We start from the raw sequence: 25,864 nt of genomic DNA, 5'->3' as shown, positions 1-25,864 counted from the left end.
GATAGTTCTGCCATAGTTGCCACTATTGAATTCCATATGCCGATTAGGAACACAAGACAAAATTTAACATTCTTCCGCAATACATACACAACAAAATATCAGACACACTCACTAACCAATAGGATGCATGATCTGGGCAACAAGTTTGGGGGTACTAGTGATATATTTATTGACTCATTTATAGTATTAAGTGTAATCTATACGAGCACTTTGTTGAATCCTACATATTAAAGTAGCGTTGGTAATATAGTTTTAGTGATTTGTCTAATATGTAGTATTTGTTCTGTATTACATTATGATACTGTTAAATGTTTTAAGTACTTATATTGTTTCATATTCAGTTCATAGGTTTATCGTTATATCATGCTTTAATTTTTTTTGTATAATTTTCTATTGCTCAGGTATATTCTGTTCTTAAAATCCATGTTAAAGCCCGACTGGGCGTAAAACCATATAAAATAAGATATTATGTAGTTTCAATTTCGAAAATTTAAATTTCATTAAACTTGAATGATGTTCCGCATTATGCAGGAACATTTCACATTACATGCACAAGCAACCAAAATTAGTATGTTCAATACTATTAAAGTTTATGTGAATTAATTTAATTCTTACAATCTATTTTGAATATATTAATTGGTGTAGTTTTTATGTTTTCCGCCAGCGCATTATGATATGTCATCCCTTTGTAGAATAAACTGTTTTTCGTATTGCCTTTTTCGCAATCTGATTTCATTGAATGTCCTTTTTTATTATTTTGTTAAAATATTTTTTTACATTTCATAGTTATCCAGTAATGTGGGCCTCACTGGGTGGCCAACATTTTTTTTATGTTACGAGTATGTTATCTTTTGTTATGTCCTTGTTGTATAAAATGTTGTTTGAAAAGAATTTTGGTAACAGGTTGTTTATTATTATTATATAATATCTGAATTATAAGGTCACCGGTTTACACCCAAAAAGAACGTGAGATGAAAATTTAAAGAAAAGTTTTTTTAATCATTGAGAATACCATTTAGAAAACCTGATTAACGAAAATAAATATATTTCCAAGTAAAACTTCTGTTACGTAACAAGTGAATTCCTAATTCGAATTGCCGACATCCTGTTTATGTAACTCTATAAATAATGACCGGCTGGTGGCCCAATCGTCCAAAACATCGAGCCAAAGGGCAGGGGGGCGTTTCCAGTTCTACTTAGGATAGGGAATTGTCCTTAACCTTAAAATTAAAGACATTTTCGGTAACTCCAATTTCGGTTCTCTCGGATGACAGCGAAAATTCGTTAACTTTAAGGTTAAGGTCAATTCCTCATCCTTAAGTAGAGTCGGAATCGCCCCTCTCTGATTCAACTTCGATCTTGTCTCTGATTGAACTCTCTGCAAACTTTAATTTTCCTCCTTAAACTTAACTTACTGCTTTTAATTATGGAAGTAGGAATAATGTATTGAAGTGTTGTCCCAGATGCTCTCAAACACTTAACCGTCTGGAGTCAGTGAGTCTATAGCATACCTATTTGGTTAATGTTGTAAAGGTGAAGGTGGTGGGGGAAGGGGGGAGAAGGGGAGTGTGAAACTGGGGAAATACCTGGCTATTCAGATTTGACCAACAAACATGGTTAAAGCCATTTCAAGCAACGTTTCGATTCTGAATGGTGTTGTTTCACCAGGGCGACAGTGACAGTATCTACCACTCTGGAACGCGTCGCAAATATGCCATTCATTATTTTTAATTAATAAATTATGAAGTATCGCAGATTAATCAAATAGTTTTTTTTTATTATTATTAAAAAAATTGACCCGCAACTAATGGATTCGTAGCCAAGGATCGTAACCAATAACCACTAAGGTTAATGGTATTTCGTAATAAACATTATCCTTACAATACCTACATTTTTTTGCATACCCGCATGAAATGAGTTTGTAGATAGATTTTAATATTATGTCAATATTAATAGATTATTATAAACCTGAAATGAAAATATGTACATTGGCAGAAAATGCTAATTGAGATATTAAAAGAGTGATTTAAAATAATACTACTATCCATAAATAACCATATTAGTAAAACTATCAGATTACTCTTATATAACTCTCCGTTCGTTCCGCATTAAAAATTGGAATACTTTAAATTTAATTTGCATTTTACGGCCTCTTTAGTGTGATTTAGCGTTTTTATTTATTTTCAATGAAACAACGTGTTAATTAAAGGTGAATTTATTTTTAAAATAACGTTTCATGGTTTCAATATAAGTTTATTAAATGATTAATTTGATCGGTTAGCTTGTCGAGCAGTCCAAAGCATTAGTCCCACCCAGAGGTCGGGTCATAAGTTCCTCATCAACAACAGAAGGAATTCGTATCTGGCCATTCGTCATCTGGGAATGTTTATCTTGAATTTTTTTAAATTCAATAGTTTGAACCACCACCGTCAGCGTGTTTCTTTCCACCATTCTTTTCTATTTTGAGAAACCTTTTAATTTACCTAAATTTGTTTTCAAAATATTTTTCTTATAAATATTTACTTATTATTAATAGGGTCCAACTGATTGTTGTTACAACTACGCATGCACAAGAGAATTGATAACAAATGATAGCATGGGGTGCATTGGTACATAACACATCAGTTTAAAGTTTTTTATATGTATATAGAGTGGATTTACTGAGAAAGAGAATATTTTGACGTGCAAGTGGATGAAAGAAAAAATTCGAGAAGCCCCATGAGGACATTATAATCCAATGAAATTCGATCGCAATATTAGAAAAGTTTGATTGATATTGTATTCATGTATAGTATAAGCAATGAATTTGTGCCAAGTCCTTTGGTCTGTGAGTTGTGTCTCTTGAATCCTCCCTGCGCGTTCATTCACAGAAATAGGCGAATTTAAAAAAAAAATCGTTACTTAAAATCATCTCTCTTTCTGATACGTTGTCGATGTCGTAGGGACAATAGGGAAGACCGAATTATCTCTCTTTCTAATACGTTATCGATATCGTAGGGACAATAGGCAGACCGAATTTTTCGAATGCTTCGGGGGTGTGAATTTGACGTTTCGCCAGTGATCTATATTTTTTGGAACTCTCTAAAAAAAACATTCCAACCACTCACCAAAACATAAAATAATTTCCGAAACGTAAACTGTTGCTAAGCAGCTCCAATAACATAATGCTATAATTTTATTCTCATGGCTTCTATGATTGACAGTCAAAATGTCAAGAAGGTACTACAAAAGAGACAAAATGTGATCCCCTGGGATTTCACTTACTACGATACATTTGGACGCGTTTAAGTGCGCGTCAAACTTCAACAAGGAAATACTTCCGCTTCGTCGGATATCCTATCCCCTCTAATCGTCTTGATCCAATTAACAGGTAATAATAATATGTTTGTAATACGGTGTGTTTGGGACTATCGAGTTTCTCGAGCGAGGCTAGCAGCTACCAGCCAGTATCTGCGTATCGTGTTACAGCCATTGGACCAAACTCACTTCCACTGAAACTGATACCGACCGCTGTCGAATTAAACCTTGAATCATTTCTCATACATTGAGCAATTATTTAAACCATTATGTAATAAAGTTATTTTATTTATTTATTCTTACGAGCAAAAAAATATGTGTAAAAGAAAAATATATATTTTTTTTATATATATATTCAAAATTTATATAAATATAATTTTTAAGTCAACTTTTGTGACCTTTCGGTACTTCTCACAAATCTTTAATGTCTCCATCCAATCTTATTCATACCTACTACCGACAAATTATCACTCTCAAACATATGTTTTTCCTTGGTCATTCTACTGCTTTGTCTTTGATGACGATGAACGTAATTTAGATTTCTAATTTGAAATGATCTACGTATTAGATAATATCTTAAGATTATTGTCGAGCGAAAGCATATATGAATTTATTTAAAGTTCACATTTCAAATAAAATTTATTACTTATAAATGTACCTTCCACATTACGCAACTCTACCGTTCGTGAAATAAATGTAAATCAAATTGCCAGAATATTCATGACTGCATCAAGTAGTTGTAACTAAGTTATTATTATATGTACTATTATTACCATATTAAGAGAACATCACTAATTAGATATCGCACCAAGAGGTTGATTATGAATGTATACAACTTGTAGAGTAGGTATTTCATATTATTGGATCCGCATTCGACTTAAAAGCTATTATGTAATATATGTTTCCACAAGGTTACGTAAACTTTTGAAACGCTTTTTTTAAATTTATTTAGTGTTATTTAAAGTATTATCCCGCTAAACTACAATTAAGTAGGTTGTCAACAGGATGTACACGTCGTTCAGTGTAAATATGGTTACATAATATTATTACTAATTATATTATTATTATTGGAACACATAATCTACATGGTAATGACTAACAACCAATTATGAAGTCTAATTTTGACATTTGAATTTTCGCCATGAGAAGAGCCGTACGATATCTCTTACCATCGACGGTATAATATTTATGTCAATAATGTATCTAATTAAACGTAGGTAATCAAGTTCAGTTTTCTTGAAACGTGCGTAAAGGCGCCCTTCGAGTAAGAAAAATCGGCAAATCGTTCACCGTTTCCCCCTCCCTGTACCCGGGCCCGCCCCGTCGTGTCGCCGTCGGGCACACCGGGTCACGCTAGTTTTACGTTACACAACTGCTTCACTCCACATTAGTCAGGTGGAAAAGTTGCCGTCGGGTCGGTGCGAGCAGAAAAGCTTTAAGAGGCTTTAGTGATAATACGGCACCCCGGCTGACCGCTGACTCACCAATATGGAGTCTAAGCCCAGTAGGAGTGCTTCGCAAGATACCTTGGACGAGTCCTTCGAGTCGAGTATTCCGTACGTACCCGAGGACCCTCCCTCGATCGAAAAAGTTGTAGAAACCCCACCACCCGTCGGTACGCCGAAATCCGATCAGTCGAAATTAAAATCCAAACTTAGCTCCTTCACATCGCCGTTCAAAAAGAAAAATTTTCAACTTGGCCCTGTGAAGCGAGGAAATCTCACTGACAGCAAGGATGATAGTGACAAGGATGCCAAAGATTCAAAACGAAGGAAAAAGAAGAAAACGAAAACGGAAGAAATAACGACTGACGAGGATCCCGGCGTTGAAGCGGAAACGGAAGGTTTCAGCGCCGAAGAAGAACTGTTGAAGGGGAAAAAGAAGAAAAAGGGCGGAGCACGAAGTAAGGCGGGGGCGTTCGTTCGAAAACTCGGCTCCTTCGGGGGTAGGAGAGGGGCGCGGGAAAGCCCTGAACCTGGTGGGGGAGGGGAGAGACACTCTTCCGGCAGCTCCAGCCTCACTCCTATTTCAGTTAGACGTCGCACCCCGGACGGACAGGACGGACCGCCCTCGGACCTGAGTATCAACGATGAGTCCGGCTCAGGGTACGGTTCGGTGGAGAACGTCGAGGCAACTCGCACCGATATGTCCTCTCCGATAAGCGAATCGAAACAAGAAAAAACGGAATCATTCGAGATTAAACAAGTTGAATCTCTTCACCCGCAAACAGGTATTACGGAAGCAATCAAGGAAGAAGTAACGTCATCTGAATCGATCGATCGAGATATTTTGGAGACGGAACCTCCTCCAATAGAAGATATTCAAGAAGTTGACATAACGGCAATAGCGACTACTCACCCAGTTTCTACCCTTCCGTTCGCTGTTTCAACGTGGAAACGTAAGAAAGCCGCAAGTGTTCAAGTCATACCCAGGCCAATCGAATCTCCGAGTCCAGAAGACGCGCTCCGCAGGAGGATAGCCTTCGTGGCTCAAGCCAGTGTGTGTCTGTCCGAGGATCGGGAGGACTGGGACCTGGGAGAGGCGGAATCCTCTTCCCCAAGATTGTCCCGCATGGTGCAACTGGCGCAGCAGCGGCGCAGGTCTTCCGCGCAGAGCACAGACCACAGCCGGGAGCCGAGCCAGGCCACCAGCCCGGACCCGGACGCCAGTCAGGACCAGATCAGCCAGGACGCCGAGAGGACAGACGACGAGGACTTCCAGGACACAGAGGAGACCCGACTGCTGCCGGAACACGGCATGCCCCCGTTTGGCGATCTATTAGACGGATCTGACCCCAAAAGAGACATGGGAAGCGGCACTTCGGTAAGGGTTGCTATCTTATAACCAGCACCGACTTCTATCATTCAAATGCACTTTAGACAAGCGTTCATACTTGAACATAATATTTAACATATTTAACATTGATCATGTAAGTTTTAACGATGGCGGTTGTTGATATACGTAAATATTGTTTTCGCTGTTCCCAAAACGGTTGACAAAAATCTACAAAATGTTGTATGCTGAAGGTTATCAAAAACATTATGCTAATCGTGGAATAACGACTGCTTTGAGCACCTATAAAGTTTATTTATTTTATTTTCAGTGGTGACATGGTAGGGGAAATTGCTTATCGGAAACCCCAATAAAACTTTCTTAACAGAAAAAATCCTTAATTTGTTTTAAATTTATATCATAAATATTGTCAATCTGTTGTACAATATTAACTGCATAGGTATACAAATTATAAAGATTTTTTTGCGACAGCGTGAAATTTTGTCTAGTACTGAAAATAATAACCATGCTGATAGCGCTCGCAAGTAGCTGTCAAGATATCTGTATAATGTTATTGGTGTCACTAGTGTGAATAAATATGACAATATCAATAATGCACTTCATTAGATGACAGAATTAAAAGCTCTTTTACTAAACAAGTCCTTTAACATTATGAATATGGAAGCCTTACGTAACTTCCTGGACCGGTTTTCAGTTTGCCCCCGTCCGTGATCAAAGATGCTCCGGTGATCAATTCGCGCTGTTCTTTGATGAATTTACTAAAGTAAATTTATAAACATTAATCGCTCATTACTTCATATCGCGAAATTCATTCATTATAATTAACGTTACGTAATGAGTAATGAGGCGTTGCTAAATAAATAAAATAATCTAATATCTCAACTTGTTTGTTGTCAATCTAAGATGGTCACATGGTAAGCTGTAATAATTGGCAAATTAAAAGCCAGTTAGATGCAGAATGGTATGCATGAATTAATTAAAAATGTTACGTTGATTTTTAAGTACAATAATTATTGGACTATTCATTTGAAGCTGTCAAGCTTAGAAGTTAATTAATAGTGCGTTTTCTTACCGCGAACAATAATGGCTGATCCCACCCACCATACTAGAGCTTGCGAGTGTTGTGGATGGAAAGTGGAAGTAACCACCATACACAATGTAAGTCTTTAATACTTTTTTATTACTTTTAAATAAACTTGCTTTAAACTAATTTTAATTATATAACTTATTACTTACTATCTGCTTTCAATTTTGAAGTCTACGTTCACATGATTACTTAAGCTCTTAAAAATATAAAATATCGAACAAGAATATGAAAGTAATTATGTTTGCCTAATGCTGCGTATAAATTTGCGAACCGAAACGTGAGCCGAGCCACGAAACGCTGCTTTCGGTTGCTTCGTTCCTTTCCGTTAATTCGTAGCTCGGGTCGCGCTTTGGTTCGTACCTACATATGCAGCATAACAGCTACGTTTGACGTGGGAGATGTTCATGCGACCGCAATTTGAATTCGTTTGAATTTGAAATCGTTTGTATTTAAATTAATAAATAATTTGAATTTTAAATTGTTTGAATTTCAAATGGTTTCAGTTTGAATTCCAAATAATGTATAAATTTTGCCCACATCGCCCACGCAAAACGCAAACGTAAAAAAATAATGGTATCGGCGCATGTTTTTGCTATCTTTCATTTTTTTAGTTAAGGGTGTTGTGATTTTAAATTTAAAAGACTGCTGTAAAGTGTATTTAAAATAATTGTTTTAAGTCATAATGAATGTCCCCAAACAAAATAATTACTTACAATACCGTCTCTGTTCTGGCCAAACATACTCACGTCTTCACATCGATATTTTCACAAGCGCGTGAAAAATTGCATGTACCAACCTTAGGTATGTAGGTGCAGGTGCGAAGCAGGCATGGAAAAATTATATGTTTTAGTTATTTTATCAGGTGAACCGTTTTTCATCTCCAGTGAATTCATATATTAGTTTTGTGATGGAGGCAAAATATTTAATGTGTAATTAAATTGTCGTGTTTTACGTTAATAGCATAAGCAAACGAGGCTGCTCTTGGTGTACGACGCTGCAACATCTTGAAAATTTATATATATTCGGTTTCAACATAACAAATCTTATTTTACAAACTTAGGCAAGACAGAGCCAGAACTTGCACAATTATTTGTTTTATTTTTTTATCTGATGTCTGCTCCAACTAACCGATTGAATTAATTCAGTCTAGCACTTAAAATAAATAATAAATTTAATACGGTGTATGTATGTACTATTTTTTAAATTTTTGGTAAATATCGTTTTAAAGTAAAAATGTGGCAATGATGAATACTTGAAGCAGGTGGATGAGTTTGTGTATTTGGAAAGTATGTTTACGAGAGACGGAAGGCTGATAGAGATATTGCACGAAGGGTAAATGCAGGTAACTATATTAATGGAGGACTGAACGCGGTTGGCGCTAGCAAAGAAAATGTCCAAAGAAGCGAAGCTCGCAGTCCACAATGGAGCACTGGTGCCTACCCCGTATGTACGGTAATGAGGCATAGAACTGGCAGAGGATGGATAAAAGTAGACTGAATCCTGTAGAAATGAGATCCCTTAGGTGTATATGTGGTAAAATCGTGTATTATCGTGTGAGAAATATTGAGATCCACAAAGAATGCAAGGGTGATGTAAAGGTAATTAGTTAGATTCAGAAAGGGACGCTCAGATGGTTTGGGCGTGTAGAGCGATTGAGCGAAGAAAGGAGAATACATAACGCAAATTTGAATGGTAGAAGAAGTTGGGGACGCCCGAGGAAGATATGGCACGTTCAAGTGGATCACATACTTGAATCGGGCTATGTCAAGAGCCAGAATAATAATAAAGGGTTTTCCAAGAAGAGGTGTTATTTTGATATTCAATCGTAAAAGATCAATGGTTTCGTTGCTTGTGTGGCACGTAGCGCCGTCTTGTTGAAAGTAAACGCTGTCCAGATCAATACCATACAATTCCGGCCATAAAAAATCATTAATCATCTCTCGATAGCGCAATCCATTCACCGTAACTGTTGCTCCAGCCTCATTTTCGAAAAAGTAAGGTCCAATGACTCCGCCGGACCATAAACCGCACCAAACAGTCACACGTTGAGGATAAAGAGGCTTTTCAATAATAACTCTTGGGTTTTTCGAGCCCCAGATGCGACAATTTTGCTTATTGACGAAGCCACCGAGGTGGAAATGGGCCTCATCACAAGATGATTTGCATTTGATTCACTCAAGTGAATTTTAATAATTTCAATGCGTTGTTGAAGCGTGTATCGTTCCATTTTTATTAATGGCGTAGTTTCTACTTATCAAATGTCAAAAAATGACAGCTTCAAAAGTAACATCTATCGAAATAGCGGGCTATTCAAAATAACACCTCTTATTGGAAAACCCTGTAGTATCAAGTCCGAGTTGTTTGGCGGTCCGTCCTCTCTGCCCACCCCAGTGGAGAAACGGTTTAGTTAAAGTAAATGTTTTATTGGTTACCAATAATATAGTAAAATGATCGTCAATTAACTAAATTCTAAGTGGTTTAAGTCCTGGCTACATCGAGTCATTATTCATTGTGACAATACTGACAAAGTGTACCTTTTGGACCACCGCACGCTGCACCGAGGTATTGCAGTATATTGGTTTTGCGACATTTCAACGATGTGCAGTCACTCGAAGTGAAGTCGCGGTCACCAGCTGATATTGTATTACGGATCACACGATACGCTTTACTATACGTACAATATTAATACGAGTTTGTTGCACGAATTCGTATAATGTTACGTGATTATTGAAGTAAATATTTAAGAGTTGAAAGTTATAACAATTTCAAAAATACTACTTCACTAATCAAAATATAATTGATTATTACTAGTATGACAATTTTTTGATACCAAACCAAAACGGCGGACGAAAAATGTCGAAAGTATTATTTCTCTAACCTGTACCTATCTATGAACATGTCTTCATAAATATGTAAATAGAGTCTGAAAGACGATTATCAGACAACATTTGCATTTCCACCGTGATTTAAAATTAAAATAGTAATAGAATTCCAACTAGGAATTTCGGTTTAGATGTAGTTTTAGATAACGTTAGGTATGGTGATATTTTATTTGTTATACGTTTATTATGTCGATTTCAAAACTCGTTAAATAGAGTGTGAAGATAATGTTGCGTAACTCCTTCCCATTATTAAACGGATTTGTAAGGTAATGAAACGCATCAAGCGCCATTGACATTATACATTCAGGCTGTATCAGGCTAAGCTTATTTAACGAGTAAAAAATGTACAGGTCATCGGACAAAAAAAACGACTATATCTATGACATCCATTTTTATTTCTTCAAATAAACTCAGGAATCGCTGTCGTGTTTATTTCTTTAGGTTATTACGCCATGTTGTGCTTTCTCCTTCTTTGGTCGACGTTTCGGATAGCATTATAGTGCCCATCATTCCTTGATAATGGACACAGCAACATTGTCGGAAACGTTGGCTTAAGAAGCTTAATGCTAAATCACTATTTTGGTTAATCTTTATAACGAATTGGTATACATTATGAATACCAAAAATATGCTTTAGATAAATTGAAGGTTTTCCTATCGTTTCGGTAGATTAGAATACAAATTAAAAATAAATTCCTCAATAAAAAATATAAATGTACTACGAAAACTTTTTTTTTCAATAAAAATGTATGAACGCGTAAAGGAAACAACTTTTAAAAAATACAGTATTATAGCGAAGATTATCTGTGACAGTTTCACTTGCTTAACTTTTTTGCTTTCTTATAAAATTATTTACTCTCCGTTTTTCAAGCGATTTCAATGCCTATTACCTAAAATATAAGATAAACCAAGAATATACACATTTTGGCTTGTAGTTTCCTCTAAAGGCGTGCACCACGTCGTGAAACTTTTGGAAAAGATCCGCTAATAATAACACTACTTGTGTATTTGTAGGGCGATCAAGTTTAAATCCCCGCTTAACACCAGCCGCTTGTTTTAATTTATGCAAGAAAAAAACATCGCCAAAAAGTGTGTTTTATTTCATTTTACAAAGTTCAGACACAAATATTTAAATGTTTTACGGATTGCCTTAGATAGCCTTTGTCTTGGGAAAGAAACATTCATTTTGACACTGGAAGATTGTTCTTAAGAACAAAATATATGTAGTAGATTTATTGAGTTTTCCAGTTTTATAGCCGACAACACCCAGTGTTGTTATACCCACTATATATTTTATTTGGTTGTAACATTTAAAATGTGGCTTTTACAATATGACTGTTTTTGATCATTTATCTGACGATGTATAATATTATTATCCTCTGTCCACATCTCTTTTGATTGTTTTCACAAAAAAACATGTTCGAGTATAACGTAAAACATACACTACTTACATACGCTGTTCGTATTGACCTAAACCTTTTAAATGGTGCGTATCTGTATTTTTTTATCTTATTAGTCAATAATGTACCTGTAGCGACTATTTTACTGAAGTGTTTTAAAATAAATTATATTACTCGCGCAGTTTATGGCTGAATTAGATTCTGTATATTTCCATAACATCGGAACATATTTGCTTTAAACATTATATTCCGCCCCAATAATCATTGATACTTAACTTTGGCTTGCGATTCATTATCAGTATTTTAAATTACAACATAATTAGTCAAATTTATATCTTTGAAGATGAATCATTTACTGTGTTTCAGAAAGATAAATTAAAATCTTTAAATTAAACTAGGCACTAATAATTTATTTATCGCATTGGTACCCAAATAAAATGATTGATAATTTTATCTGCTGGAAGATAATAAACATTGATCGATAACAATTATTCAAAAGATATCCATTATTGTCTTTGCATTCGTAGACGAGGGACGTGCTTTGAAATTTTATTAAGTGAAGTGTTTAAAATAATTCACAATGTCTCTAAAACGTGTCGAGGTAAGTACGACATGAAAAAAACTTGTAAAATATTTCTTGGTAAAATCATGAAATTAGATTGAATCTATCGTAAGATTAGCTATTGTTTTCAAACAGAGGATGTGGTCATACTTTGTGTTGTTATACATTTTTTTTATTCATTGTTGAATAATAGGTTAGTCTATAATTTATTCTTAAAGTTGTTTTCAAAGTGCTAAAATATTGGTTTGAAATCACCATCTATGTAACTAAACCATCCTAACAACTTGAATTTCACAGAAGCATTACTTACTAAAATGCTCATTTGAATGTTCTTATTATTATTTTTTTAAATATACGTTTATTAAAAAAAGTGATTTTACATAACGTGCAATAAAATATGTTACAATGCAATAATAATTTTGTATCTAATATAATACATAAGGTACTCCCATAATTAAGCTGTGTTTGTCTCCACAAATCGACCCCCGGTCCAAATAATATGTATATTGTTATGATTCCTTCAATCAGCAGAAGGTCGGATGCCACAGAGAGAATATGTGAATACGCACTATCACGAATATCGAAGAATCTTATCGATTTGATCACAAGGATGACTAAAGCTTGTCATGGTCTATTCAGAATAATGAGGTTTTCTCGACATTTCAATTCGATTTTTATTATTGAATGCGTTTTTAAATATAAAAAGTATAATAATGAAATAACTAAAGCTTCTAATGGTACCTACTACACAAGCAGTAGCAAAAGCAGCTGCATTGGGGCTAAAAATATCTTCAACAATATGTTCAACAGCAAGATTGTCCTCCTTACCGTCATGACCATTGGCAAGTTAGTCCTGCAGGTCGGGAGATGTGCCGTCGGTGACGGGGATTACCATCGGGAACATAGGAATGAATCCAAATTTTGAAACCATCCACAAATCAGTTTGGGGAAATGTGCAACAGTGTTCACATCCCATGTGACCCGTAGATGGTTCATTCCGAGCACACCCAAGAGAGAGTCTGTAGGAAAGCTCCACGGGTATATTGAGGGCCATACTCCCTCAGGTAGACAAATCTCAGAAATGATAAAATATTGTTAAAACTGCGCATGTTTGGGGGTGCTATCAGTAGTTAAATAGTCCTTTCTTCTTTTCGTTATATATATTGTTTGTTTATTTCCAGGCACACCCCGCGCCGCTGGGAGGAGACAGGCGCGAGCACCTGTACAAGATTCTGGTGATTGGCGAGCTGGGCACCGGGAAGACGTCCATCATTAAACGCTATGTCCATCAATTTTTTAGTCAGCACTACCGCGCCACCATTGGGGTGGACTTCGCGCTCAAGGTGCTCAACTGGGACTCTAACACTACCATACGGTTACAGCTGTGGGACATTGCTGGTAAGTTCCCATTTCTTCATTATTTGTGTAGAGTGGAAGTCATTCTCTACTGTCCCTCAACATTTCCGATATTGGGGGTTCCATAGTCACACTAATTCCCAGCAGTTGAGACTGTTGAGAATTTCTTTACTACTACTTAAGAATAAGAAGCAGTTTTCTTTATTTACATCTTAATTATTTTATTTTTATTCCTATTTAATTAAAATACTTGACGTTTCGATTGAAAAAAATACTTACCATCATTGTATAAATATTAGAATAATTTTTATCATCAAATTAAACCTACAAGGATTAGAAAAATAGCTTACCATTGCCCTCAAGCGCTCAGCTTTCGAGGTAGGTTAACATTTAGACCCGCCCGCGCCGTGAAAAGCCAATATATCAATCCCCTTCGAATTATATGCACATTAATTATATTGTTCACATAGCACTCTTTTTAGGGTGAATTGCCTAATACAAAAAAAAATTATATTGTTTAAAAATTTCATTTGCTAGTTGCTTACTAATATACTTTTATTGCACACGAACTCCAAAAGAACTTTAATCCCGCTTTTAAAATTTATTTTTTAGTACGACGTTTTTATTACTCCATCAGACAATGTCTTTTGGGTGCAAATTATTTTCGGTTGCGAGAGCTTTTATGCTTTACACTTGGACATACTACTTCAATAACTGCTTTCTAGATACTCGTTCAAAACTCATTGCATTATTGATTTAGTTACGTGATTGCGAATATTATATATCAAGCCAATAAATACGCTGCAATTTACAAAACTGCAATGTATGAAGGAATATTAATAGATATGCGTGTTTATAGAAATAAATCAATTTTTGTTGCTTTAAATTTAATTAAATTTTGTATTAATTACCATTGAAATACGCAGTAAATTCGCAGTCCTCCTCACCAGGTCTTTCTGTTCCGAGGCGGACTGTAGGTTGTTGTGGTGGTGTTACATCATGATTTTCTCATCTTCATGTTTGTTGATTTCGTCATCTTCAGTTCTGTATGTAAGAAAAGTTCAGTCTTTTGTTCCGTTTGCAGATACATTAGTCATAATATTATTATTAATTTATTGTTCTCATTTTGCAATTTATGTGGACATGATAAATAAAATAAATATCGAATAATCTTTTTATTACCAATGATATTTGTCAACAGACTTATTTGACTACTGAAATGTCAAGATAAGATTCTCTGTCATCAAAGTTATCTTTCTACAAATAATAAGATAGAGAGCGAGAGTGCGTTCTTGTTTATGAGTTTCTAGCTAACACTTTACGAAGCCCTTATCTGTAAACTTAGGGCGTGATATGCGTTTACTCTCGACGGAAATGATTGGCCGGGTGCAAGAAGCGAGGTATGGGATGTTTACGAATTAAGCATTTAATACCAAAAAAGACTGTTACTATTGTTAAAACTAGGGTAATATTACTTAGCGAGAAAATGCAATTTTTAATAAAAGTTTACGAATTAGATATCGTACAATTATATAAATACGAAAATTCATTACTTACCTGAATCTTGAAGAGTGAAAAATAATCGTCAAGTTGTATCTATAGCGAAAATAACTTGTCTTGTCGTGGGTATTTGATATGTTACAAATTTCCCACGGTAGTTATATAATAATAGGCAAGGTTTATAACATGTAACATCGCAATTCATCGCAAAGTCAAAATTTTCCTTTCAAATCATAATTATACTAATTTCGGTTGTCTGTGTTGTGAGGTAGTCCTGCGCGAAATCTGTTTCAATGAGCTCAAATTTTCTTTGAAGTTAAGCGTCATTTTCACACTGGTTATGTGAAGAATTTGCCTATAGTATTTTTAAAACGTTTTTAAAAATTGGAACTAATTTGTCAAGTTTTCAGACTAACGCGTTATTTTCCAATAGGATTTACTATTTTTTGAAAAGCAAACTCTAAGTTCTTTATGAATAACGTGTTTTAAATGGTTGTTTATCAGTTGTGTAAAATTTAAAACAAATTTACTAACGGGGTAAATATAAATCTTAATCTCTGTAAAATGTTAATGAGCTAGGTTAATTTATAAAATGCTGTACCCGAGGACCGAGAATCTTGCAGACATATATACATGTTCTGTTACTAGATATGGACGTAAAAGATTATGTATCTATCTACACATAAATTATTTCTCTATTCAAACATTCTATTTAACAAGTCTATTTGTCTTTACATCGCGGAAGAAATATTACTCTTAGGAAGATGATAAAGTTATCACATAAGTCAACAATATTCACGAATGATAAAAAGATTTATTCAAATATTACTGCATTCCTAGAAGTTGATATATACTAAGATACAGTTCTTCTAATAAATGGGAAAAATTGGTGGTAAATATTTAAGAAATCAGAAGACTAACTAAACATAATCAAAAATGGCTAGACTACCTACCACTCACTTACACTTAATGCTAATAAAACCAAATTCATCTCTTTCAAAATAAAAAAAATACAAAAAACCCGGAAGGAAATTTGAAATAAAAAATACATTGATCCCATCACTAAGGCTGGCCGCATACATACGTTTTCCGTATTCGATTTCCGAATTCGTTTTCCGTATTCGGACATCCGAATGCACGGAATCAGTAGAAAATACATTAACTGCCGCACACGTTCGTTTTAGTTCCGAATGGAACAAATTCCTTACGCACGTTCCGAATGCGAGCCGGCGCGTTCGGAGAAACCGAATGGAAAAAACCTAATGACGTCATGTGGAACGCAGCTCTTGCATAAATTTTGCTTGTGCCGACGCAAACGTTCGGAAATTTCCGTTCAGTAATTCAGTGTTGCCAACGGATCTTGACATAATATCGCCGTTTCTCATATATAAGGTAGCGTAAAGTAGCCGAATTTGCTGTTAGGTGGGACATGTTTAAAATTGATGTTTTTACGTGAAAATAAAAATTTCGTGGGAGGGGGGGGGGGGGGGGTGGCTAGAGAATTTCGGGACATGTTTAAAATTGATGTTTTTGAAGTAGCTTAATTGGCGACCAGTTTTAGATTTTTTCGGCGCCGATTCTCGCTCTAAGTAGCCTAAATGGCGATATATTGCCCTTGTTGGCAACACTGGTACTGACGTTTATACATTCCGAATGAAGAAAAACGAACGTTTGCGCTAGTCTCACGGAATTCCGAATACGGAAAACGAATTCGGAAATCGAATACGGAAAACGTATGTATGCGGCCAGCCTTAATTGGGCATTGTAAAATAACTGTCCCCAATTGGCAAACGTTGACCATGTAACTTATCTAGGTGTAAAAATTGATCAAAATTTAAAATGGTCCAAGTACATTGACCGTTTAAATAATAAAATTTAAAAAAACTGATTATTTCTTCAAAACCATAATGAATGTCCTTAGTGAAATAGACTTAAAGAATAAAGATCTACATGGCTCTTAAATCTAAAATCAATCATGAAAACCCAAAAAAGCCATGATAAAAATTATTCTGAAAGACCCTGTAAGAACTAGCTCTGACGAAATCTTCAACAAACTTAACGTCATGTCACTTAAACAACTCTATTATAAAACAATACTCCTTTACATTCATAAATACAAAACACAAGAAATATCAACTAACTAATTAGAAATACTATCTCAGGGTCAAAAACATATACAACATGCAACTACAAACACAACGCTTGGGCAAAAAAGGTTTATATATTATGATACTAAACTCTACAACAAAATCCCACTCTCATTCAAAAGTCACAACAATAGTTAAACATTTAAATCTCAAATAAAAGACTAGATACAAAACATAGGGAGATCAGAAATAGGTAATATAATGACACCAAATACAGACTGAGACCGAAACCACTCAACTGAACAAAAAAACACCTTGTAATATATTTATAATTATTTCATAAAAAAACACTTTACAATATATTTATAATTAATTTATATTATCCATAGTACTAAATTTTTAATCATATGTAAATGAAATCCTCAGCACGGGAAATCCCAGTGAGGATATCATTTTATCCATTTGTCACAAAAAAAAGATAATAAAACACAATGGCATTGTCGTTTTTATTTCGAAATATTTCCATATTGAAAATAATTTATATAATATAATCAGACAATTTTCAGTCATAATCAGTCTTTGTGTATCTACATAAATAATTATTCTTATTAGTGCTCCCGGATTCCGAGCACTAATGAAAAAAAGGATCACCAGCTTTCGAACACGACTAGCAACGAAAAAATATCTTGTCATCACGTCTTGTGATGGCAGCACTGCACTTCTGAGAGGGGCTTATTTACAAGAGATGAAGCCAATTCCTGATGTCATAGATTGAAAAAATATATGCATATAAATATTTTTTATTTTTAAAAAACTTTTTTCTCATTATGTTTTTGTATTATTATTTTATTTGGTTTTCGTTTACTGTGTATGTATTATGTTACAATATTTTTTATATTTACTTTATATGTTCTATGTATAATATGGAGCTCGTGGGATTGCACCACCCTCCCCGAGATCTGGAATTAAAAAAAATATATTGTGCCAGGAGAGTTTAGAGAGCGATAAAGTCATTAAAAACGATGAAAAATTTTTTTAACCTAACCTACTTAACCCAGTTAATAAAGTTGTTTTTCATCACTTTCAATGACTTTATATAACTTTTTAAAGATGTGATGAATTATCATTTTGATGATTTATCCGGTCACCAAGGAGAATGTAGTACTATGTAGTGGAAGTTAATAGTTGAAGAGGTCGAGAAACACATGGCACAATCAAATGAAATAAATACTTATTACAATACAAAAATATAATTAATGAAAAAAGTATAAACATTACATAAAAATGCGCCCAGTTGTCAGGTACTCTAGAATTTACAACCTCAAAACTTTCACAAAACCATTTACAAGTCCCCGATCAACGCCGCGGGGTACACGTCAGCTAGTATTGTATCAAAGATTCGCCATTTAAAATCAAACTTAACTGTAAACCTGACATTGAAAATGAGGTTTTATTTCTTCCCATTTTCAATTTAATTAAAATACCATTTTGGGTTTTATAAATGTGTGGAAGTATGTATATCATAACGTGGATTGTGACCATATCTAAAAGTGATAAGAAGGAAATTGTATAAAGGTTCTGAATACATAAATATTGGTTTCTCACCAGTGAGCCTCTCGGGTACGGAGTTACAGAGCCTTTATAACTCCGACAGAAGAAATATTTATAAACTTCCAAGTCCACAAAAACTTTATTAAAATAAAATAAAAAAACATAGCTGAATATGGCCAACATAAATACTCAACCATAGCAATGAGCCTAAATATACTGGTTACTTACTCCCAGATTGAAAAAATCTTTTGGAAAGAGAAATATTCAATTTTATGCTACGAAATTATACAATGCTCTACCAAAATAAACAAAAAATAACGGAAATGAATATATATATATATATATATATATATATATATATATATATATATATATATATATATATATATATATATATATATATATATATATTTAAAACAAAAGTAAAAACATGGCTGAGAGAACAGAGTGATATTAAACTTACTAACATTATGGAGACGATGTAAAGACAACTTGAAACTTAATCCAAAAGTTAAAAAACTACAGGCCGCCTCAGAACAGGAAACCCTAGTGTAAAAAAAATTGAATTTATACTTATAAATATTATACTTTATACGTACATCATGTACAAACTACGCAATTAAATTAATTAAAAATAAATAAAATAGTAATAATACCAACAAATTAATGTCTGGTGCAATCTGAAGGAAGCGATCTCCTATGTTTACGAATGTGGAACGAGTTTCCGGCATCTATTTTTCCTTCTTCATATAATATTAACACTGTACAGACAGTGAGGTGTCACATAAAAAAATATATATTTCTTAAAAAATAATGAATCGTTTCCAGGTCAGGAGCGTTTTGGCAACATGACTCGCGTGTACTACAAGGAGGCAGTGGGCGCCTTCATTGTGTTTGACGTCACGAGGGTGGCTACCTTCGATGCAGTGGTCAAGTGGAAACAGGACCTGGACTCCAAGGTTCAACTACCAGACGGATCGCCCATTCCCTGTGTACTATTGGCCAACAAAGTAAGATTTTAAAGTTTGCTCAGTTACTGCGTGGCTGGCCGGATCGACAGAGGCCAGATAAGGAAGACCCTTTTACCTCTCCAGTCGGACACTCTCGATCGAGGTGATTTTTCACAAAACGGCGCTATATAAATTAACCGAATATTATTATTATTATTATTATCGCCTTGTACCTGATGGATGCACTGGACCACAGATCATATAGTTTTCCTTCTCAGAACTTCCTTTCTTTAAGGACCTTGAAGGATGGTTTGAAAGGGAGATATGTAAATATGAATTTTAGAGGGAACGCGCTAATGTTAAAAAACGATAATAATAAAGAGAAAATGATGAAAATATTTAATAAAACATGGCTCGTTTGAAATAGAGCACAAATTTCTCGACAATTGCTTTAGTTGCATTTAAAGATACACTGTGAATTTTTTCATGCCTATTACATGTGCTTTTAATAATTTTCGCAGCTTACTTTGCGATTTTTTTCTATTGAGAAAATTTTATATAATTAATGTTTCGGCATAACAAATATATCGATGTTATCTTTACGCAAGTACTTTCTTGTTACTAAGTAGCACCAAGTTAGAGCTAATTTTATTAAAAAACCCTTTTAATCATGACGACTTTCATCGCACATGTAGAATGATAATTTAATTGCACGTAGTAAGAGTTACAAAAAATCAACAAAAAGCTAATAATAACGTAATTAGTAGGTATGTACTCAAATGAGAATCCAGAAATTCCACAAAAGATAAGATTAACATTGGCCAACACTTGATAAATGATTACAAGTAAATTAATCAGTTATTTCGCTTTTCTTTAGATTATGTTACTCGTACAAGAGATTGTAACTACGTGAAATTGAAAACATATACCTAGTGTAAAAAAATTATATTTAGGATTAATCCAAACTGCATATTATACGGATAATAATTTTCGAAATATTGTGTTCGGGTACCAAAAAAATAATTTTAGTAAATAATTATTCGTACCTACCTGTAATAATTTTACGTAGGTAAGTTGTATCCAAAATTGAATCGCATACGTGGATTGACAAACGATCTTATTATTTTATTTAGTCTTTGAGATTAACTGAACAGCCACGATCCTTTTTCGTTTTCTGTAACGAATGATCCCTTTTTTATCATCTTTGTTATACACATGCCCCCTTAATTATAAACGCGGTGTAATAATAACGCTGCGCGTAATGTTCGATCAGTAACAAACTTACATATTACTAGCGCGTTTGTACGGTTGTCTTAGGGCCAGCTTTACCATACCAACGTTGAACCGGCGTATAAGAATCTCATTAGTAAGACGGACAAAATATAATGGTTTAAAAAAAAACAACCTAAGTAATCTAGTTTTTGTTTCATCACTTTTCATGACTTTATATCACTTTTTAAAAGTGGGTTGAATTGTAATTTTGATGCGTTTCCGGTCATCCAAAAATTCTCATTAAATTAAAATGGTATATTTTTAAAATTGGGTACATATGGGACATTTATGTATTCATCCCAAAAATGAATATGTTTTTTTTGTCTACAGTGCGACCAGCAAAAAGAAGGCATTGTCAATACCCCCGTGAAAATGGATGAGTACTGCAGAGAAAAAGGTTTCGCGGGCTGGTTCGAGACTTCGGCCAAGGAAAATATCAACATCGAAGAGGCGGCTAGATCACTAGTTAATAAGGTAAAGTTTTTTTAATAAATATGATTGCTTACCATTTGAAATAATAGTAATAAGTCATGTAAAATAATGGTGGTTCTTAAATTTGTGCCTTTTTTGTTACACTAATTTTGTGGATGGTTTTCAATAAAATTTTATCACATTTTTGCAAAGTATAGGTACATAGTTTTAACTAAAAATGAAATGGCAATTTTTTCCAATATATTTCTACAAATAACTATTTTTATGTTGAATTAGTATGATAATTAAAACAAAATCGACATTCCTGTCGACGCCATGGAGAACAAGTCTTTACATAAACGACAATGACCTTTTCTTACTGAATTACGGCGTTATGTTAAGTTAAGTTACGTAAAGCTAATATTTGTTTTAATCTTAACTGCTATTTAAATCTTGGTCATTGCATAATATATGTATATTTTAACCATTGAGCTACGATTTCCATATTAGGTATAATCAATATTGCATCAGTGTAAATAAGAGTAGGTACTAAAGAGATTTTTCTTAGCAAGACTTACTAAAGAATTAATTAAAAATACTAATTCCCGTGATGACTTTATCTTTATCTCCTGTTTAATGAACTCTAAAACTTTAGCATTGAATTTAAGATTCATTTTCAAAATATGAAGTGTTTCTTTGGAGAGATCAATGCAGTACCTACCCATAATATAATATTTTTATCAGAAAATCATATTAATTGCCATTTTCAAAAAGTTAGAACTGATTTGTTAACAGTTCAGACTATCTCATTTAGATGAGAAACGAAGCGAAAAAATTGGTAAAATCTTTTTACATCCATTTGAGCTCCAACACTCTAACGCCGTACGACCAAAAACTACCGAATCCGATCCTCACGGATTGCTACTTGCAAGATAATAGTGGATTACGTTTTGACCATCCCGTGATTTTATATGATTACACCAGACAAATCATTGTGTTCTCAGAAATATTTTTTAAAACTTTAATATTTTTAATTTTTTTTCGTTTTAATAAATTTTGAAGGTCATACCCATCAATGCAATATATTATCGAAGAAGAAGATAATACTAAAAAAATTAAAACATGAATGGGAACAAGATACAGAAAAAAATAACGGTCTCAACTAGGAATCGAACCCAGGATCCCTGTTTTACCGGGACAACTTATTTGGCACTCAACCATTGGGACCTAATTATTATACGTCATTTTTGCAACAAATTTTTAGCAGCTACATTTTTGAATGATTACAAAGTTGTAAAGAATTGGTTTGTTACCTAGATAGTGTCTCGGATAAAGATATTTAATATAGTATTGATTTGTTTATAGATTCTCCTCAACGACAAACTCATTCAAAGCAGCGAAAGCAGGGACAGTGAAAAGTTCGACCTTCATGGTCAAGGGGGCTCAGATGCGGCGGCGGCGGCGGCTAACAAATCCTGTGCCTGCTGATTTACTCACTCCATTCCTAAACTCCTAGATACCAATATTCACAGCAAAAATATGAAAATATGTGCACATTTTTCTACATTTTTGAACAATACGTGAAGCAGTGTATGTAGAAAATAAGTAATAACTAATAACTTTGTATTTTAATATTTCATGTATTTTATGGTGAATTGCAGAACAGCTGAAGCTGCGTGCAATTAATGTTAATGCATTTAGACTGGTTTTGTATTTTTATTTTTACTGTGTATTAACATTTTATAGATTGGATATTTCCGTCTAACAAAACAATGAATTTGTCTGTTTCAATATGAAAAGTTCTCTATTGAAACTATATTGCTCACGAAATGTATCTTTACAGAGATTCGGGGAAGATTGTTGTTTGAATTTTATTTATTTAATATGAACATTTATACAGTCCCATTTAATCAGTGCAGGGTCAGACTGTTTGATAGCTTGTGTATGTACATATTATTTTTATTATTAATAATATGTTCAACTGTTTTATTTTATTAATATAATAATTATTTTTATAAGTGCGTTCAAGAGGTATGTATGTATATGTGAATTCCCTACGTTGGCAATTAAATAATGTATTTAAAAAGTAAGAAAAACTAATATTTGTTTCCGTCTTAATTTTTATTATTATTGTAGCTATATCATGTATTTGTCTTATGTGTCAAAATCATAAAATACGCCATCATCATAGCAATCAATTAATAATCAATGTCATAAAAATAGTAATTAAATGAATTTTATGTTCCAAAAAAAATTAGAAAATTAAAAAGTATTTATTTATTATATGTATATAAAAAAAACATTTTGTCTTATTGTGATAAACTCAAATCTCATATGTAAAACTGTGAAATGATTGAAATATGAAAAAATGTCGAGGTCTAGTCGGATAGAATAAAATTAATAAAACTGTTGTAGAATTTCGATTTCAAAGGATATAATTTGTATTATCTATTCCGTCTCAAAATAAAGAATTCTTTTCTGTATGCCTGGACCTTTCTAATGTATGAAATTTACAAAATATTAATTTAATCATAGTTTTAATAGCAATGACTTATTTCCAAAAAAAATATTAATATAAATAGTAAAACAAATATTTTTGGCAATGAATGGATAACAATGTTTTCAATCATTTATTTCGTCATTGTTTATACAAATAATAATTGTCAGGTGTTGGATAGCGGATGTCAATCTAATATTATCTGCTTGAACATAGCCACAATTTTTTGAAAACTTGATAATAATCTATACCTACCTAATTATTTACTTTATAAACATCTAGAGGACTGGTAAATCTTGAAATTGCCATTGACCGAATTAAACCGTTGTTCAATAACAAAAAATCATCTTTTTCAAAAGATATTTTTAATACCAAACAAACACACTGCAGAAAACACTAGGTAACATTTAATTATGTAAAATGGCGCCAGCCCAACTTTGGGCAGTTTTGCTATAAATATTAATTTCCATGGTTTATTTTATTCACATGACTATATTAAGTACTTTGTCAATCGTTTTTTATCGAATTTAATATAGCTGTACCTACTTGTTAAGTTATTTAAATAGTAATTTAATATAATGTGTAATCAATATCATTTATTTATAAATTGAAGGCATCTCAAATGTAAAACTTTTCAACAAATCAAGTTTAGTTTCAGATGTCGATTTGAATGTAGAGAGTACAATTTTATAATAAGTCTTGTACATAAATGGTTCAATTCTGTTAAAAGAAGTATTTTCTAATAAAACATTTTTTATCTAACACCACTGATGTTTCATTCCTGTAGGTAGGCATAAAACAAAATACATTTTATCAGAATGTTACGATTTCCACCCCCAAAACCACTTTTAAAATGCATAAATTGAACCAATCGGTATAAAAATATGAAGTCTCGATACATTCCGCACGATAAAAGCAAATAATTAGTATGCATTCTGGAAATTTAACTGTTTTCTGTTGGAAATTTAACAATTTTTGCCTTTACGTTTACGGTTTCTCGTTATGATGCGTTTTTTTAATTTATTTTTAATATATATTTTTTACTAAATAAACAAACTGATGATTTACAGTGATGAAACAATATAAAGGAATTAGATACTTTATGTTGGGTACCTTTAATATGTTTCCTTGTAATGTCTGCTAAGTGGTATGTTTATTCCTTAATTACAAGGTGACGGGTGTAGTATATAGATGTGTGTGTGTGTGTGTATGTATGCACATTGAACAGTTTATATTATTGACATGATGACACGTTTGAATTTTGGCAGTGAATCCGAAATGTTACAAATAAATCAATCCCCATTTACCACTGGTAACATTATTTTTACCAGAAATCTTGTCTTAAATCCCAATTCACTCGTATTTGCTTATTTCCTAATATTCTTCTACTCTGTGATTTTATCTTTAATATACCTAAAAATATGTATATATTTGTCTTCCTTAGTAGTTGAATGCGAGGAAATAGCTGTGATCTAAGAGGTTTTGGTATAACGCCATGAACCCGCAAAGGCTATAATTGTATACATCACCTGGCAAAATGTTTCGGTTGAATTATTGCGGTCAGCAAAAATACGGGTATTTTTTAGTGTAATCCATTTTTAAGGCTTCGAGTTATTTGATAGGCCTCAGTTAAGGATGTTGGTACAATAAGGAACGGATAAATGCTGACATGTGACGTGACCTCTTGATTCAGCACTTGTACTGCTTCTTGGGGCTTACTACAATTTGTTGAAACTCACGCAACTTAATAATCTGAGTACCAAATTAATCCCCCTACTACCTTTACACAATATTATATTTAAGGACTCGCAGAACTGTTATTTTTTATCGACCAATAAAGAATTTTCACTGTTTTTTTTTAAATTCTCGAAAAAATTAGGAAAACGATAGTATTTTATTTTTGAATTGTCAACCAAATTTCTACATAGACTTAAAATGTGCTACTTTCAATTTGCCTCTAAAACGGCATGTTCGTTTATATTTGTAAATTCGGCCGCGTTGTGGACAGCCATCTTACCAGCCAGTGGCAGTTTCTATGCCATAACTCATAATGACTCTGTAGCCAGTTGGAACAGTTTCAGAATGTGCGGTTTTAAAATAAATAATTATTAATGATAATATTAAATTTACACGTTTATACTACAATTATCAGAATCAGAAAAATAAACTAACCAATAATAATAAATTAACCATTTGTGAAAATACCCCATTATCGGTAAT

At 33.5% G+C, this 25,864-nt stretch overlaps 1 protein-coding gene across 1 annotated transcript; it reads left to right on the top strand.

Annotated features, from left to right (window-relative positions):
* The first annotated feature begins 4,666 nt into the window (after nucleotides 1-4,666).
* Nucleotides 4,667-23,436, top strand: Rab32 (RAS oncogene family member Rab32). The gene is made up of 5 exons (XM_089646868.1): nucleotides 4,667-6,120; nucleotides 13,202-13,418; nucleotides 19,343-19,524; nucleotides 21,067-21,210; nucleotides 22,513-23,436. Exons 1-5 carry the CDS (start codon nucleotides 4,786-4,788, stop codon nucleotides 22,633-22,635), a joined length of 2,001 nt encoding a protein of 666 aa, XP_089502994.1. The 5' UTR covers nucleotides 4,667-4,785; the 3' UTR covers nucleotides 22,636-23,436.
* The last annotated feature ends 2,428 nt before the right edge of the window (nucleotides 23,437-25,864 follow it).

The sequence above is a fragment of the Hesperophylax consimilis genome, chromosome 3 (genome assembly GCF_061612785.1).
Source record: "Hesperophylax consimilis isolate HC1 chromosome 3, BYU_Hcon_1.0, whole genome shotgun sequence".
In the NCBI taxonomy this organism is placed as follows: domain Eukaryota; kingdom Metazoa; phylum Arthropoda; class Insecta; order Trichoptera; family Limnephilidae; genus Hesperophylax; species Hesperophylax consimilis.
This window is presented reverse-complemented; position numbering and strand designations above follow the sequence as displayed.